The 14,650-nt window shown below is 51.7% G+C and overlaps 1 protein-coding gene across 2 annotated transcripts; it reads right to left on the minus strand.

The window, feature by feature from the left end:
• Window positions 1-6,606: 6,606 nt before the first annotated feature.
• Spon2 (spondin 2, extracellular matrix protein) lies at window positions 6,607-10,446 on the minus strand. Of its 2 annotated transcripts, XM_013023907.1 has the most exons (6): window positions 10,255-10,446; window positions 9,637-9,862; window positions 8,976-9,199; window positions 8,617-8,808; window positions 7,765-7,939; window positions 6,607-7,247 (listed from the first exon to the last, which is right to left on the minus strand). In XM_013023907.1, exons 2-6 carry the CDS (start codon window positions 9,857-9,859, stop codon window positions 7,063-7,065), a joined length of 999 nt encoding a protein of 332 aa, XP_012879361.1. In that variant the 5' UTR covers window positions 9,860-9,862; window positions 10,255-10,446; the 3' UTR covers window positions 6,607-7,062. The 2 variants fall into 2 exon arrangements, with proteins under 2 accessions (XP_012879361.1, XP_012879362.1); XM_013023908.1 differs by lacking the exon at window positions 10,255-10,446 and having other exon boundaries at window positions 9,637-9,864.
• Between the last annotated feature and the right edge of the window lie 4,204 nt (window positions 10,447-14,650).

The raw sequence follows: 14,650 nt of genomic DNA on the forward strand, positions 1-14,650 counted from the left end.
TTTGAAATGGATCAGTTACAACTGACAGTACTTACTGGGTGTTGTTTTTCCAACTGGTAATTGTAAAATTGATTGTTGTGAGAAGTGACATATGGTGTCTACCCTTGGGCAGGTGACTTCGGCAAATCCCAGCAAACGAGATAAAGTAAACTGGACCTTGGGGCCTTTCCAAGCATGGTGGCATCAGAGTTCCTTTCAATCTGCTACTTTTTAAACACTTTTAGGTGTTCTGATAGGACAGGTAGTTGTCAGGAGAGAGTGCTGGAGGTAGCCCCAGTACCCAGCCCAGGGCCCTGCGCTACAGAGCCCAGGGCCTGCCATTGTGGCCAATTTGGCAAGGCCATTTACTGGTTCTTTCTACTGCTTAGAAGAAGGTGAGGGGCTGAGTGTCGGTGGCTCACACCTGTCATCCTGGCTACTCAGGAGGCTGAGATCTGAGGATCGTGGTTCAAAGCCAGCCTGAGCAGGAAAGCCCATGAGACTCTTACCTCCAATAAACCACTCAAAACTGGAAATGGCACTATGGCTCAAATGGTAGAGCACTCGCCTTGAGCTGAAGAGCTGAGGGACAGCGCCCAGGCCCAGAGTTCAAGCCCCATGACCGAAAGGTGAAGGAAGGTGGACAGGAGGAGCAAAGGGCAAAAGTGAGCTGGTATGGGAGAAGAAAATGGGGTGTGGAAATTTTCTGGACGAAGAAGAAGGGAGAAGTTAGGTTTTCAGGCAAGGCCTTGCCCTGGTGAGGCTCATAAGACAAAGAAGAATAGTCATAGAGTAATCATTTAGATTAGATGCTATCCACTTTTTTGCTTGCTTGCATGCATGCTTGCTTGAGTGCTTGGCTTGCCTGATTTTTGTGCCAGTCCTGAGGCTTGAACTCAGGGTCTGGACACAGTCCCTGAAGGCTAGTGCTCTACCACTTGAGACCCAGCTCCACTTCCAACTTTTTATTTATTTTTTGGGGGGGGGGTCCAGTTGTGGGGCCTGAACTCTGGGCCTGGGCGCTGTCCCTCAGCTCTCCAGCTCAAGGCGAGCGCTCTACCACTTGAGCTACAGCGCCACTTCCGGTTTTCTGGTGGTTTATTGGAGATAGGAGTCTCACGGTCTCTCCTGCCTGGGCTGGCTTTGAACCACGATCCTCAGATCTCAGCCTCCTGAGTAGCTAGGATTACAGGCGTGAGCCACCAGCGCCCGGCCCAGTGTTTTCTTTTTAAGCCATTTATTTTGAAATATTTGTAGATCCTCAAAAGTTGCAAGAATAATAGGAACATCTCCTAGGTACCCATCCTAGCTCCCCCAAGGTATCATCCTCTTGACTGAGATAGTGCCGCAGAGTAGAGGCTCCAGGGCAGGAATTGCACTATTAAGCATGTGAAATACTAGTAAGTACAATTAAGTGCCATTAGAGTTGTTAGGTCTGCACAGAGCTTTTGTAAGTCTTTTTTTGCACACACTTTCAGTGCTTTCAGTGAATGGTTAAAACCGTCAGGAGTCGCCATTTGATAGCCCCTACCCTTGTGCCTCTCTCCTCTGGCAAGGGGCAGTCAGCCCGGCTCTCTTGTAGTAGTTCAGTGCAGTTCTTACCAGGGTCTAGAGTTTTTGGAAAGGCAAATGAACATAGAGTTCTACTTAATCATAAATCACGTTAGTCCCTAACTAGAGAGTTGCTTGTCCTGATCAGCCAAGTACTGATGTCTCTCTAGCCACAATATCGTAGCTGCTTTGTCTCCATTAAGAATCAGTTGTTCAGTGTGGCCACTGTCATCAGTTACATTCGCTGATCTGGGTAATTCACTACAGCTTCTGCATTAGCACCTGCAGCTTCATCTTACATTTTCTTTCTGTGGAGACATTGCTTTCCTTAAACTGAAAGAACAAACCTCTGCCAACTTAAAAGAACGCTGTGGCTGTCTTGATACTGTGTGCAACCCTCTAACCACCTCCATGTCAGCTCTAGCTGTTTGGCTTTCTTGGTATTCATGTATTCTCAGAGTAGCACTTTTAATTCCCTTTAAGAACTTGTCTTTTGCATTCACAATATGGCTTACTACTTAGTCTAAGAGATCCTGGATTTTGGCCTGTCTCAGTTTTCAATATGCCTTTCTAACAAAGCTTGATAATTTCTAGCTTTTGATTTAAAGTGAGGATGTGTTACATTTCCTTTTACTTGTGTACTTAGAGACCACTGTGGGGTTAATTGGCTTAATTCAGTATTATGTTCTCAGGGTGGCCAAGAAGAGGGAGAGATGGGAGAACATGTCCGTGAGGCATCAGCGTGTGCACAGCATTTACGATTAGATTCACCCTCTCATTTGGGTGTGGCTCCTCTCATCCACACACAGTTGTAAGTGACCACATGTCACCAAAATGTAGTGAATCAATCAGACATAATGCTGGTGGAAACATCTGTAATGGTTTAAGAATTACCAGAATGCAGCACAGGGACAGGAGTGAGCACATGCTGTTGGAAAAGTGACAACAGCAGTCTTGCTTGGTTCAGGGTTGCAACAAATGTTTTGTTTGTCAAAAAAAAGGAAAACAACTAAGCCCCAAACCAAAACAAATTTAAGAAAATCTAACATAATTACAAGGAAAGTGACCTATCTGTAGAGGGCAATGGGCTGCCCATATTAACATCAGACCCACAGCCCTGTGAGTGGAATGCTTCCCGGGAGAAGGAGGGCACTCCGTCATAATCATGACTCCCTGTGCACGTGGTGATAAGGCTTCAAAGTTCACGACACCAGAATTGCCAGGGCTGGAGGAGGAAGATAAAAGACAGTAGAGCTGGAGATTTTAGCACTCCTCTGTCAGTAATTAATGGAACAAATAAGAGAAGTCAGTAAGGGTAGAGGAGGACCCAAACAACACTTCAACCAGTGTGACCCAGTTTGGCCCATTCACATTTATGAAACACTGCCCTTGGCATAATAGAATGCACGCTCTTTCCAAGGTATTTTCCAAATATTTCAGTGAATATTTGGCAAGATAGACGTTATCATAAGTTATAAAATTCTCTTAGTAAGTGGGAAAGGGTTGGAATCATACATAACATGTTCTTGACTGTAAATTAACTAGAAATCAGTAGTAAAATACAAATTAAAAACTCCAAATACAATGCAAATTAAACCCTTTTTGGGTAAGTGGGGCAGTGCTAGAGTTTATACTCTGGGCTTCACACTTCACTTCGTGTTGTTTGTTTGTTTGTGCTCACAGCTGACTCTCTACCACTAGAGCAAAGCCTTTAGTACTAGCTTTTTGCTGGTTAATTAGATAGATTCTCACAGATTTGCCTACCCCCAGCTGCCTTCACACCACAGTCCTCAGATAACAGTCTCCAGAGTGGTGTGAATAACCAGTACCCAGCTCTAACATACTTTTAAATAAATCATATATCAAAGAAGAAGTCGCAGAGAAGACAAGAAGTTTTTTTGGGGGGGGTTGGGGGGGTCCGGTCGTGGGGCCTGAACTCTGGGCCTGGGCGCTGTCCCTCAGCTCTTCAGCTCAAGGCTAGCACTCTACCACTTGAGCCACAGCACCACTTCCAGCTTTTTTCTTTTTGCTTATGTGGTGCTGAGGAATCGAACCCAGGGCCTCAGGCATGCAAGGCAAGCGCTCTACCACGGAGCCACCTTCCCAGCCCGACAAGAAGTATTTTAAATGAATTACAATGTAAGTGTATTTTATGTGTAGTATACCTATATTAGAAAACAAGTAAAAACCAGATGCAATAACTCATGCCTGTAATCCTAGCTACTCAGAGGCTGGGGTTGGGAGAATGGCAGTTTGAGGACAGCCCAGACATGGGACCACACCTCTACCAGTAAAACTGGATGTGCTGGCTTGTGCCTGTCATTCTTGCTACATAGGGAATTGTCATTAGGATGATTGCTTTCTAGGCCTGTTTGGCTTAGGGTGGAGTAGTATTTTTTTAAAAAAGTAGTATTTAAAAAAGATGAAAGCAAAAAGGGATAGGGGTGTGGCTCAGTGGAGATTTGTCTAGCAAGTGCAAGGCCTTGGTTCAAGCTTGAGTACCATCAAAAATAAGTAACAAAGGAGGAGGTGACAGGTACACAATGATGAAGACGTTTTCTGCTGTTTGCTGTGCACCAGAACCCGTTGGTGTTAAAGTCCCTGTGGCTCCATGGCCAGCTGAGGCCCCTAGGACTACAGCCCTGAAGCAGGCAGTGCCTGCTGGTGTGGCAGCTCAGCAGCACGCAGTGCCTGCTAATGTTGGCATTTCTGGTTCTCAGAGTGAATGCAAAGAGCTTTATTCAGGCTGGGCACTCATGGCTCACGCCTGTAATCCTGGCTACTCAGGAGGCTGAGACTCAGAGTTGAAAAGCCAGCCCGGGCAGGAAAATCCATGAGACTCTTATCTCTAATAAACTACCAGAAAACTGGCAGTGGCACTGTCGCTCTGCTTTGAGCAGAACAACTCAGGGACAGTGCTCAAGGCCCAGAGTTCAAGCCCCATTACCAACAACAACAACAAAAAAGAGCTTTATTTAGAAGAGAAGTATCTTGGTCAAAGGCTGTGGCTGCACTGTGCCCAGATACCCAAGTCTACCCTTATTGTTACGAGGTCTAGAAAGTCACTTTTTAATTCCTCAGCTCCTGGGACATATGATTGGTTGTTAATTCCCAATCTAGTTCCATCTACAAATACTTTCCCCTTTGGGTCATGAGAAGGCTATCTGATCTTGAGGAATTAGAAGGGGCTGGGGAGAGGCAGAGACAAGTTGTATTGTTTCCTGTTGAAAATATATCCTGTTTGTTTGGAAACAATGTTGCCTCTCTTTTTTCTTTCTTTCTTTTTTTTTTTTTTTTTTGGTGCTGATCTTGGTGAGGTTCTGGGTCCTTGTGTACAGAGGGTTGGTGCGCTCATGTGTCCTGGGTCCTGAGTGCAGTGGGTTGGTGTGCTCATGTGTCCTGGGTCCTGTGTACAGTGGGTTGGTGTGCTCATGTGTCCTGGGTTCTTGTGTGCAGTGGGTTGGTGCGCTCATGTGTCCTGGGTCCTGTGTGCAGTGGGTAGGTGCGCTCATGTGTCCTGGATCCTGTGTACAGTGGGTTGGTGTGCTCATGTGTCCTGGGTCCTGTGTACAGAGGGTTGGTGTGCTCATGTGTCCTGGGTCGTGTGTACAGTGGGTTGGTGCGCTCATGTGTCCTGGGTCCTGTGTACAGTGGGTTGGGTTGGTGTGCTCATGTGTCCTGGGTCCTTGTGTACAGTGGGTTGGTGTGCTCATGTGTCCTGGGTCCTGTGTACAGTGGGTTGGTGTGCTCATGTGTCCTGGGTCCTGTGTACAGTGGGTTGGTGTGCTCATGTGTCCTGGGTCCTGTGTACAGTGGGTTGGTGCGCTCATGTGTCCGGGTCCTGTGTACAGTGGGTTGGTGCGCTCATGTGTCCTGGGTCCTGTGTGCAGTGGGTTGGTGCGCTCATGTGTCCTGGGTCCTGTGTACAGTGGGTTGGTGCGCTCATGTGTCCTGGGTCCTGTGTACAGTGGGTTGGTGTGCTCATGTGTCCTAGGTCCCTGCACACAGTGTGGCTGTGCTTCTTGCCCTCAAGTCCTTCTGCTGTTATACTCCAGGGAACGCTAAGAAAAATTTCTAACCAGGACTCATGATCCCATTAGCTCTGCTTGTGTTTAAGAAATTTCCAGAATGATAGAATACAGGATGGCAGGAAGTAGGCATGGGATCTGACTCTGCAAGGTCTTAGCCAATCAGGAGTGGTCTACCAGGCCCTAGGGCACAGAGGACATGGCCTCCACACCCAGGGCACAGAGGACATGTCTTCCACATCCAGGCTGCTGGAGGAGGGTTGAGGGTTGTCCACCCCCAAACCATGCTAGCTGAGGCTCTGCTGCGCAGAGTGATGTTCTGCAGTCTCCTAGAAGGAGCAACGCTAGGAAAGAAGGGCCAGCCCCTCCATACATCAGGTGAGCATGGCGGATCGCAGCCATGGAAGACTGAATGTCTCCAGCGGGCCCCATGTGGGAAGGGAGTTTCCTGTCCTGGTGCTTGGGTCCTAGGTTATGGGGCACATGCCCTGGAAGGGGGAGAGAACTCTGACCCCTTCATCTCTCTTACCTCCCAGCCACGGCGTGAATGGTTTTGCTTTACTGTGCATACCCTGTTATGGTATGTGCACCCTCCAGCAGTAGCCCACCAAAGCCTTCAAAGCTACCTTCAAAATAAATCTTTCTTACGTACTATCTTGTTATCTCAGGTATTCTGTCACAGTTACAGAAAGCTAACGCCAGGGGTATCTGAGGATGGAGACCCTGAGTCTTTGTGGGAAGGGCAGAACGGAGTCCCTGTGATGTGGCCGCTCTCAGGTGCTGCTCTGGGCTTGCTGTCACTCCTTGCAGCAGCCCCTCCCTGAGCTGAGCTTGCAGTGAGCAAACATAATCAACCTTTATGACGACCACTGGCTTCTGAAACCTCAGCACATTTGTCCCGTGAGTCATCCCTCTTCTCTGGCCCTGCCCCTACCTCACAGCCATGACACTGCAGCACTTAGAGAATGTTTTCCCTCTCCATTTGTACCTGTGTTCTCCACCTCAGTTGTCAGGAAAGGTACAAGGACAATCTCCCGTGTTTGTCAGGAACAGATAGCTTTATTCAAATACGAAGAGATCAGTAACATGAAAATGCCATTTCCAAAACTGCCTCTCTGTTATTTCTCACATGGTTGCCCCCATTGAATTCCAGGAGAAGCCCAGCGGTGGCAGCCATCCTGGGAGCAGGTGCAGGAGCAGTAGGGCTGAGGTATCTGATAACCACATGGGCCCACCGGGTGCCTTCCTGCCCTGCACTGGTGTGTATACTCTCTGCAACAAAGGCAGCCTCCCAGAACAGTAATAAATTACAAGGGACATAATTTAGGGCAGACCTGTGAGCCTTGGGAATCAATCTGTCTGCGGAAGGGGCCTGTTCACCACGGTCCCCTGCTTGCCACAGAGGGCCTCAGTGCAAGCCTAGCCTGAGGATAATGTAAAACCAGCCATGTCGCTGGCCTCCTAGGAGCCCTTTGTGACCAGACCTGAGCCCAGAGATCTGGGTTTAGACGCAGTTGTCGGGGGCACACTCAGCCTCTTCTTCAAGCTCAGGGCAGGGGGTCCCATTGTTGGCAGGCTGGACACGGACATAGCGAGTTCTGCTCTTGGTTCCCACCTTCCCACATGGACCTCTGCACAGCCCCCAGGATGACCACAGGGAAAACTCGCAATCCAGTGGTGTTTCTGGGCCTGGAAAGCACAGAGGAGACCCGACACGTGAGCACTGGAGTAAGGAGGCATGGAGGAGATGGTAGGGCTGTCCACCCCTGCAGACATTTCCTTCTGCAGGTGGGAAGGAACATATGCTATCTCAGTAGTCTGTGCAGTGGCTATAAGCTACAGTCTCTGGAAACACCCCAGTGAACTTTTGTGTTCTTTCTAGTGGTGTCCTGGGGTTTGGCAAATGAGCTCTCCCTGCCGTGTAGCCCTGTGAGGCTGGGGCCTTGCTAGTCTCCGCAGCTGTGGCTCCACCCTCTGGCTACACAACCCACAGAAGGCCTATGGCCTCCAATAGCCTTTTGAGTTAAAGGACCTTATCCTGCTCAAGCCACACCTCCAGTCTAACATTCTGTTGATTCATTGGAGACAGATGTTTCAGATTTGTCTGCCTAGGCTGGCTTCAAATCTCAGTCCTCAGACCTCAGCCTCCTGAATAGCTAGGATGACAGGCACAAGATCTCCACTCTAGTGGGAAGCCTGGACATACCTGAGAGGCTGTCAGCAATCTCATTGCCCCTGCTGGCCAGGTCTAGGGCAGGTGGAACAAAGGCCCTGGGGCTCTGCCTAAGCCGCACCAGGGTCACTCTGGCAATAGGAGGCAGAGACTTCAGCCGTGGATAGTAGAACGAGTTTGCCGGGTGGCTGGGAGAAGAGGATGTTATCTGAGTGGAGGAAGAAAGGGGAATTGGCAAGCAGCCTGCGAAGCCACCTCTGGGTGTATGGCCCTCCTGGGCAAGATCAGGGCAGTGCTAGAAAACACCTCAACCCCACCACAGTGTCACGCACATGCAGCAATCCAAATGTGTGTGGTAGCCTCTTCCTGGGCCCTGGGCAGGGGCTGGCCAGGGAGGCCACACAGAGCACCACAGAAATGCTCAGATGACCACATCTGTGCACTCATGAGCCAGGCAGGGTGCATGCAGGCCTCACAGCAGACAAAGTAGGGCCTTGGAAACAGACTGGGAGGAAGTAATCTGCTAGATGTCACATTCTGCTGATCCCCATATTGCTGCCAACACCCAAGGTAGGCGTGCAGCCCCCTGTGCACTGCAGGTACCAGAAACAGGGCCTCTCTCCAGAAACTAGCCAAAGATTGGGGTCTCCAGGACCCTTCCCAGGCAAGTGTAGGCCTCACCGTGTCCTCTGACAAGGCCCTCACACCCAGGCCAGTGCGAGTGTACACACACACACACACACACACACACACGTACACACACACACACATGTACACACGCACGCATACACATGCACACACACACACACACCCCGACCACCATACTTGGTGCCAAGCACTCCGCACAGCACAGAGCAATGGGACAGGGGCCTGTGGACCACTCACCTCAGTCACTGTGTCCTGTGGGATGGTTGCAAAGTTGGGGGAGGAGAAGGTGAAGCCACTGTCCGTCCCTGCGTCGTGGGGGTAAAGGTCCAGGGCTACCTGCTCCTTCCACCGTCCCCCCTCACACAGGTCTATGCTGTCAACACCGACAAACCAGTCAGGGCTGGGGACGATGCGCACTATGAAGGACACCTGTGTGTGGTTAGAAGGCTCAGCTTGTGGGAAAGTCACAGAGACACCCCTGAACACACACACTGCAGTGTACAACTTACCAGGGCAGGAAGTCACAGGGATCCCGCAGAGTGCACACGCGCACACACACACACACACACGCACACACACTGCAGTATACAGCTTACCAGTGAGTGCCTAGGCTCCACTTCCAGCTCTGCAGAGGTCTGCCCGGTACCCGTGGGGACGGCCGGGGCTGAGAACACTGCGTGTACACTCTGGAGCTTCTCTCCTGCAGCCTCAATCTCCTTCATCAGGGCCCAGGCCTCACCGCGCTCTGCAAAGTCCCTCAGCCCATTGCTGACATACTCGTTCTTCCTCCACATGCTGTAGTCAGAGCTGTGAGCTGCCCCTGTGTGGACAGCCTGCTGTGTGATAGCCAGCTGGTACTAGAAAATCAGCCCTTAGCTCCAATCCCAGCTGGCCCCCTGGGGACACTATGTCCCTCCTTTCCTGCGCATCAGCTCCTTGGTGGAGAGGCAGGGAGCTGTGTCTACTCCTTTCACATGTGGACAGTATCATGTCACATCTACACAGGCCAGAACACCTAGCTAGGTGACCAGTGTCCAGCCAGTCTTCTGCATGATTGTGGTCACTCTGCCCTGCTGGCACACAGAGGTGTCCAGCAAGTATCTCACGAATTAGTCTTGTCCAGGGAGAGCAACACAAACTGAAGAGCCTCACATCTGCCAGGACTCCATTTCCCCTAACTGTAGCCCTCCCACATGGGGGAAGGTCACTCTGAACAAACTGAATGAATGGGCTAAGGTGGGGAGAAGCTGCCCTTACCCAGCAGGGAGGACCACTGCGCAGGGGGTCGGAACAGGGGGTACTGTTTGGGGAAGGCTGTCTGGCTCCACTTCCCGGAGAAGGTGATGCTGTACTTGGCCAGAGGGCGGGCTGTGCAGACTGATTCTCCCCCCAGTGGCTGGCCTGCGGTGGAGCCCAGGGTAGCCAAGAGCAGGGCCCAGAGAGCACTGCCTGGGGCAGCCATGGTGCTCAGGTTTTCCATCACCTACAGCAGAGGAAGAGCAGCGCCAGTGCCAGCACCCTTAGCCCCCAGATTCCCCAGCCCACACGGTCCAGAAAAAGGCCTCAGAGGCTCCGAGGAGGTGAGGGGCCCGTGCCTCGCTAAGCTCTCCTGTTGAGGTCTTGCTAGGCAGTGGGGAGGCCTAGCTCCCTGCGGCTCCCACCACCCACCCTCACACACCAGGACTGGCAGGGGACATGTTGCACTACCATACCCAGCACCAGCCCAGCAAAGCACAGGATGGGGGATACTGTTTGGAGAAGTCCATCTGGCCAGTGCCTGAGGTGGGTCTCGGGTTCTGGCCCTGGGGAAGTTCCAGGAGACTCAGGCCCTCTTGGGGTCTGCTGTGTGCCAGGTGCACACAGGAAGGTACTCACCAGGCAGAAGGCAGGAGGTGGACTGTAGAGCTGGAGGGGTGGCTGGTCCAGAGCTCCTGTTTATGCCTAGTGTCAGTGCCTCTCGCCCAGCTGCCCCCTGTGCACAGTGTCCCACCGCCTGCCTCAGTGGCAGCTAGGGCACGGGACAAGGCTCACAGGGGCCGCTTTCCCTGCAGGGAAGCCCGGAGGAGCTATGATCTCTACCTCCCCACAGGGCTGACTGAGCTCACTCCCCGCCCCTCAGCCAGGCTGCCACACCCCTCTCTTTGTCTCTCCTTCTCCCTCCCTCCCTTCTTCCACCCTCCTCCTCCCTCCCCTAACCAGCCTCTCTCCAGCAGTGGATGCTGTGAGGAGTTCTGTACTCAAAGATAGGAGCCCAGGACCAGGGGCTGCAGAATCCAGTTTGTTGCAGGTGTGTCCTGAAGGGCTCCATTCTCTACCTGACATGAGGTGTGGGAAGTGGGCTGGGGAGGCCCAGGGTTTCAACCACAGAATCCCAGGCCTCTGTGGTGCTGAGTTTCATCCAAACACAGTGGTCTCTTTCCCCCTAAAACTTGAGGGAGTACTGGCCAGCCAGCCTCTGGGGTGAGGCCCTCCTAGAGGGCATCTGCACTAGGCCACAGGTGCCCAGGGGTCAGACCCGACCCGCCGAAGGGCACCACCTCCACAGGACCCTTCACTGTTTGGCTTGTCCTCTGAGTGGGGCTCCATACCATTCCCCCTCCTTGGACAAGCTAATAGATTCTGAAGTTTATTGCTATGCAATGTCAGGAAAAATATTTACAGAACCCCAGTCATGGGGTCTAGGAACTGCAGAGGACCAGAGAGAAATCTTGCTCAATCCTAAACAGCTGTCTCTGCTCACCAGAAAAATCTAGGGAGCTTTTAAGTTTAAACAAAATGCATTCCAGTTTTTATAACATTGTTAATGTTTCACATTTTCAGAGAGTGGGGAGAGAGAGAGAGAGGAGAAGGGAGGCACAAAGAGAGAGGGAAGGAGGGAGAATAAATAGACTCTACAAGCATAGACTGCAAACACAAACAAATGATCTAACCTGTATTCAAATAAATAACACAGTCGCAGAGTGGTAAATGAGCACAGTATTTAGTCGCCAGGCCCTGGGGCCAAAAGCAAATTCTACCCCAGCACTTTTCAAGCTTCCGACCTCAGAGACTGCCTTCCACTTAAAAGTCACTGAGGACTCCAGAGAGCTTTTGCTCATGTAGGTCATCTCCACGGATGCCTATTACAGCAGGTGCTCAGAATGTGCAAACTATATTTCATACTAACACAAGTGGCATAGCAGTTGTTTTTTCAAAATAATAACCTTAGAACTGTGTTGTACATGTATGCAAATCTTATTAGCTGGCTTAACAGAAGAGAGCTGAACTTGAGCACATGCTTCTGCAGTTAATCCGATAAAACATTTGGTAGCGTCCGTGACAGATGTACAGCTCCGCATGGGTATGGAGAAGGCTTCCTTCCATTTTTGTCGGATACTGCTGGCTACCACAAACAACTTCTGAACACACTCTGTGGTCTTAGGGAATGGTTTGTGACCTTGCCTACCCTGGTGGGTCTCTTGCTCCCCTCAAACGCTAATGTAGGAATTGGGAGGTCCCTTTCCTGCAAAGCAGAGGGCTAGAGCTCTGTAACCCCTGCAGGACTGGGTCTCAGGAGCCAGGCTTATCAGTGTGGCCATGAGTTCCAAAGGAGGGATTGTGGGCCAGGGTGAGCCTGGTGTCGTGGGGTGCCCTGCGGGCTCCTGCCTTCCTGGCAGCAGGGTGAGTGAGGTCACATAGCCCTCTTCCTGGTCCGTCCTGTGTGTGTGAGGACACATAGCTCTCTTTCTGGTCCATCCTGTGTGTGTGAGGACACATAGCTCTCTTCCTGGTCCATCCTGTGAGTGTGAGGTCACATAGCCCTCTTCCTAGTCCATCCTGTGTGTGTGAGGACACATAGCCATCTTCCTGGTCTGTCCTGTGAGTGTGAGGACACATAGCTCTCTTCCTGGTCCGTCCTGTGAGTGTGAGGACACATAGCTCTCTTCCTGGTCCATCCTGTGAGTGTGAGGACACATAGCTCTCTTCCTGGTCCGTCCTGTGTGTGTGAGGTCACATAGCCTCTCTTCCTGGTCCATCCTGTGAGTGTGAGGTCACATAGCTCTCTTCCTGGTCCATCCTGTGTGTGTGAGGACACATAGCCCTCTTCCTGGTCCATCCTATGTGTGTGAGGACACATAGCTCTCTTCCTGGTCCATCCTGTGTGTGTGAGGTCACATAGCTCTCTTTCTGGTCCGTCCTGTGTGTGTGAGGACACATAGCCCTCTTCCTAGTCCATCCTGTGAGTGTGAGGTCACATAGCTCTCTTCCTGGTCTGTCCTGTGTGTGTGAGGACACATAGCTCTCTTCCTGGTCCATCCTGTGTGTGAGAGGACACATAGCTCTCTTCCTAGTGCGTCCTGTGTGTGTGAGGACACATAGCCTCTCTTCCTAGTGCGTCCTGTGTGTGTGAGGACATTTAGCCCTCTTCCTAGTCCATCCTGTGTGTGTGAGGAGCAACACACACCTGCATCAGTAAGTGTGCCTGGCTCCTTCTCTACCAAAAGGAACCGAGGCTTCCTGGAGAAAAGGCTGATTCTTGGTTTGGAGAGAAGTGAGCCTAGAACATTCCTCAAGCCAGGAGAAGCTGTAGCTAGTCCAGCTTCTTCCTGTTCCTAGTGGCCACAGGAGGCTCTTCTCTCAGGCCCACCACAGGAAGCTGTGCAGCCAAGAACTCAACCAGGATGCACAGCGGTGGGGCCTGAAGCCCAGGGGAATAAGCGCCCATCAGTGGTAGGAGTGTCCTCCAAAGAAGCATGTCCTCGGGGGCCCAGGGAAGCTCAGAGACAGATGGGCTTAATTTGGGGGCCTTTGGATGCTTTGGTTGTGGGGTAGGCTGGAGTTTCAGGCAGAGCAGTTCTGTGCCGAGGCAAGGAGTGCTTTTTTGAATTTGGTGGGTACCCATCTGATCCTCTGGCTCTTCTGTCTCCCACTAGGATCACAGTACAGCGTCCCCACAAATAAAAAGATTCCTCTCTGCACACAGCACAAATTCATTCTCTAAACAGGTGCTGAGCCTCTCTAGAGATAGAGACACTGAAGTCACCCCAGTGGCCTGAGGCATCCCCAGAGCCTGTGTCCCGTCAACTAGGTTCTCTACTCCAGTGAGTGTTTTGTTAATTGCCAGGCCTCTGGGCTCCAGGCCTTTCTGGAGGTCACTCTGGCTCTGGACCAAGAGAGTTTCCCAGGAAGCTTGGGATGAGCTGAAACTATGGGCTGTGTGTCTTTGGGGCCAACACTGGGATCTTTCTATGCCAGACCCAGGACTGTCTGTCCCTAGAGTAGCCTCAGGGCCATACCTTTTCCCTGCGGTAGCCCAGGTTGGTGTACAGTGTGAGTAATTAATGGACCAACACTCCCAGGGCGTTGTCCATTTTCAAGAGGTGTCTGTTAACTCACAAGTTGCTAACACAGACTGTTTGGAAACCCTTAAAGTGTTCTTAAATGCCCTTTGCCAGTAGGTGTGGAGGCTGAGGTTGTGCTGCTCTATTGGATCTGTGTGAATGGGTGTGGGTCCCACCACTGTGTCTTGGAGCTGCTGATTGGGCACACACAAACACTTGCGGGGCATTCTGTCCTCACCTGCCTGGGCTCTCACACTATTGTACCTGGCCCCGTGGCCTTGGGCATGCAGCAGAGTGCCCAGGATGCCCTCAAGGGGTGCTAAAGTCCACCGGAAGGGGCAGGCATTCTTTCTGTTTGGATTCTGGCCAGGAGAGAGCCCTGAGGCCTAGTCTAACAAGGTCTCTTTCAGGGTCTGCTGTGGTCTTTCCTTGGGCAGGGCACAGTCCCCACCCCCTCCCCAGGCCTGACCTGGGCAGAGCCAGCTCCACCACCATGTCTGCTGACTCACTCCCGAAATCCTGTGCCGGCAGTGGAATGGGCTGTCTTCTGCGGAGCTCATAGGCTCCAGGCTGCCCAGGGGCTGCTGTGCCTCCAAACACTCAGCTGCAGACACCGCACAAACTGGCCCACATAGCACATACTCAGCTGCTCCCTTGCTCAAGCACTGTAATCTGTGTTTGCATGCTTTCTGAGGGCTGCTTCAACCCTATGCCTTAATATCCCAGGAATGGGCCACACAGTCCCTCATTAATCCCCCTTTTCCTTTCAGCTCTTCCCTGGTTCTCCCTGGAGATCCTCTATCTTGCTTCTGCCTGCCAGGGCCTTGATCTTTGCTGCCTCATCTGGCCTCAAACTTCCTACAGGAGCCCCCTCTCTCTGCCCTCTCCTCCTTGCTGAGAGAAATCTGTAGCAGTCCAGTGCAGAGGAACACAGGGTCATGCCCTGCCAC

This window comes from Dipodomys ordii, unplaced genomic scaffold (assembly GCF_000151885.1).
Source record: "Dipodomys ordii isolate 6190 unplaced genomic scaffold, Dord_2.0 Scaffold71, whole genome shotgun sequence".
Taxonomy (NCBI): Eukaryota; Metazoa; Chordata; class Mammalia; order Rodentia; family Heteromyidae; genus Dipodomys; species Dipodomys ordii.

What these genes read in the sequence shown, in the direction of transcription:
- Spon2 (XM_013023907.1), bottom strand. Translation starts at nt 9,859, where the DNA reads ATGGAAAACCTGAGCACCATGGCTGCCCCAGGCAGTGCTCTCTGGGCC. An exon ending in CACAGGACACAGTGACTGAG is followed by an intron (nt 7,940 to 8,616) that starts GTGAGTGGTCCA and finishes TCCTCCACTCAG; the next exon opens with ATAACATCCTCTTCTCCCAG. An exon ending in GATTGCTGACAGCCTCTCAG is followed by an intron (nt 7,248 to 7,764) that starts GTATGTCCAGGC and finishes TGTGCTTTCCAG; the next exon opens with GCCCAGAAACACCACTGGAT.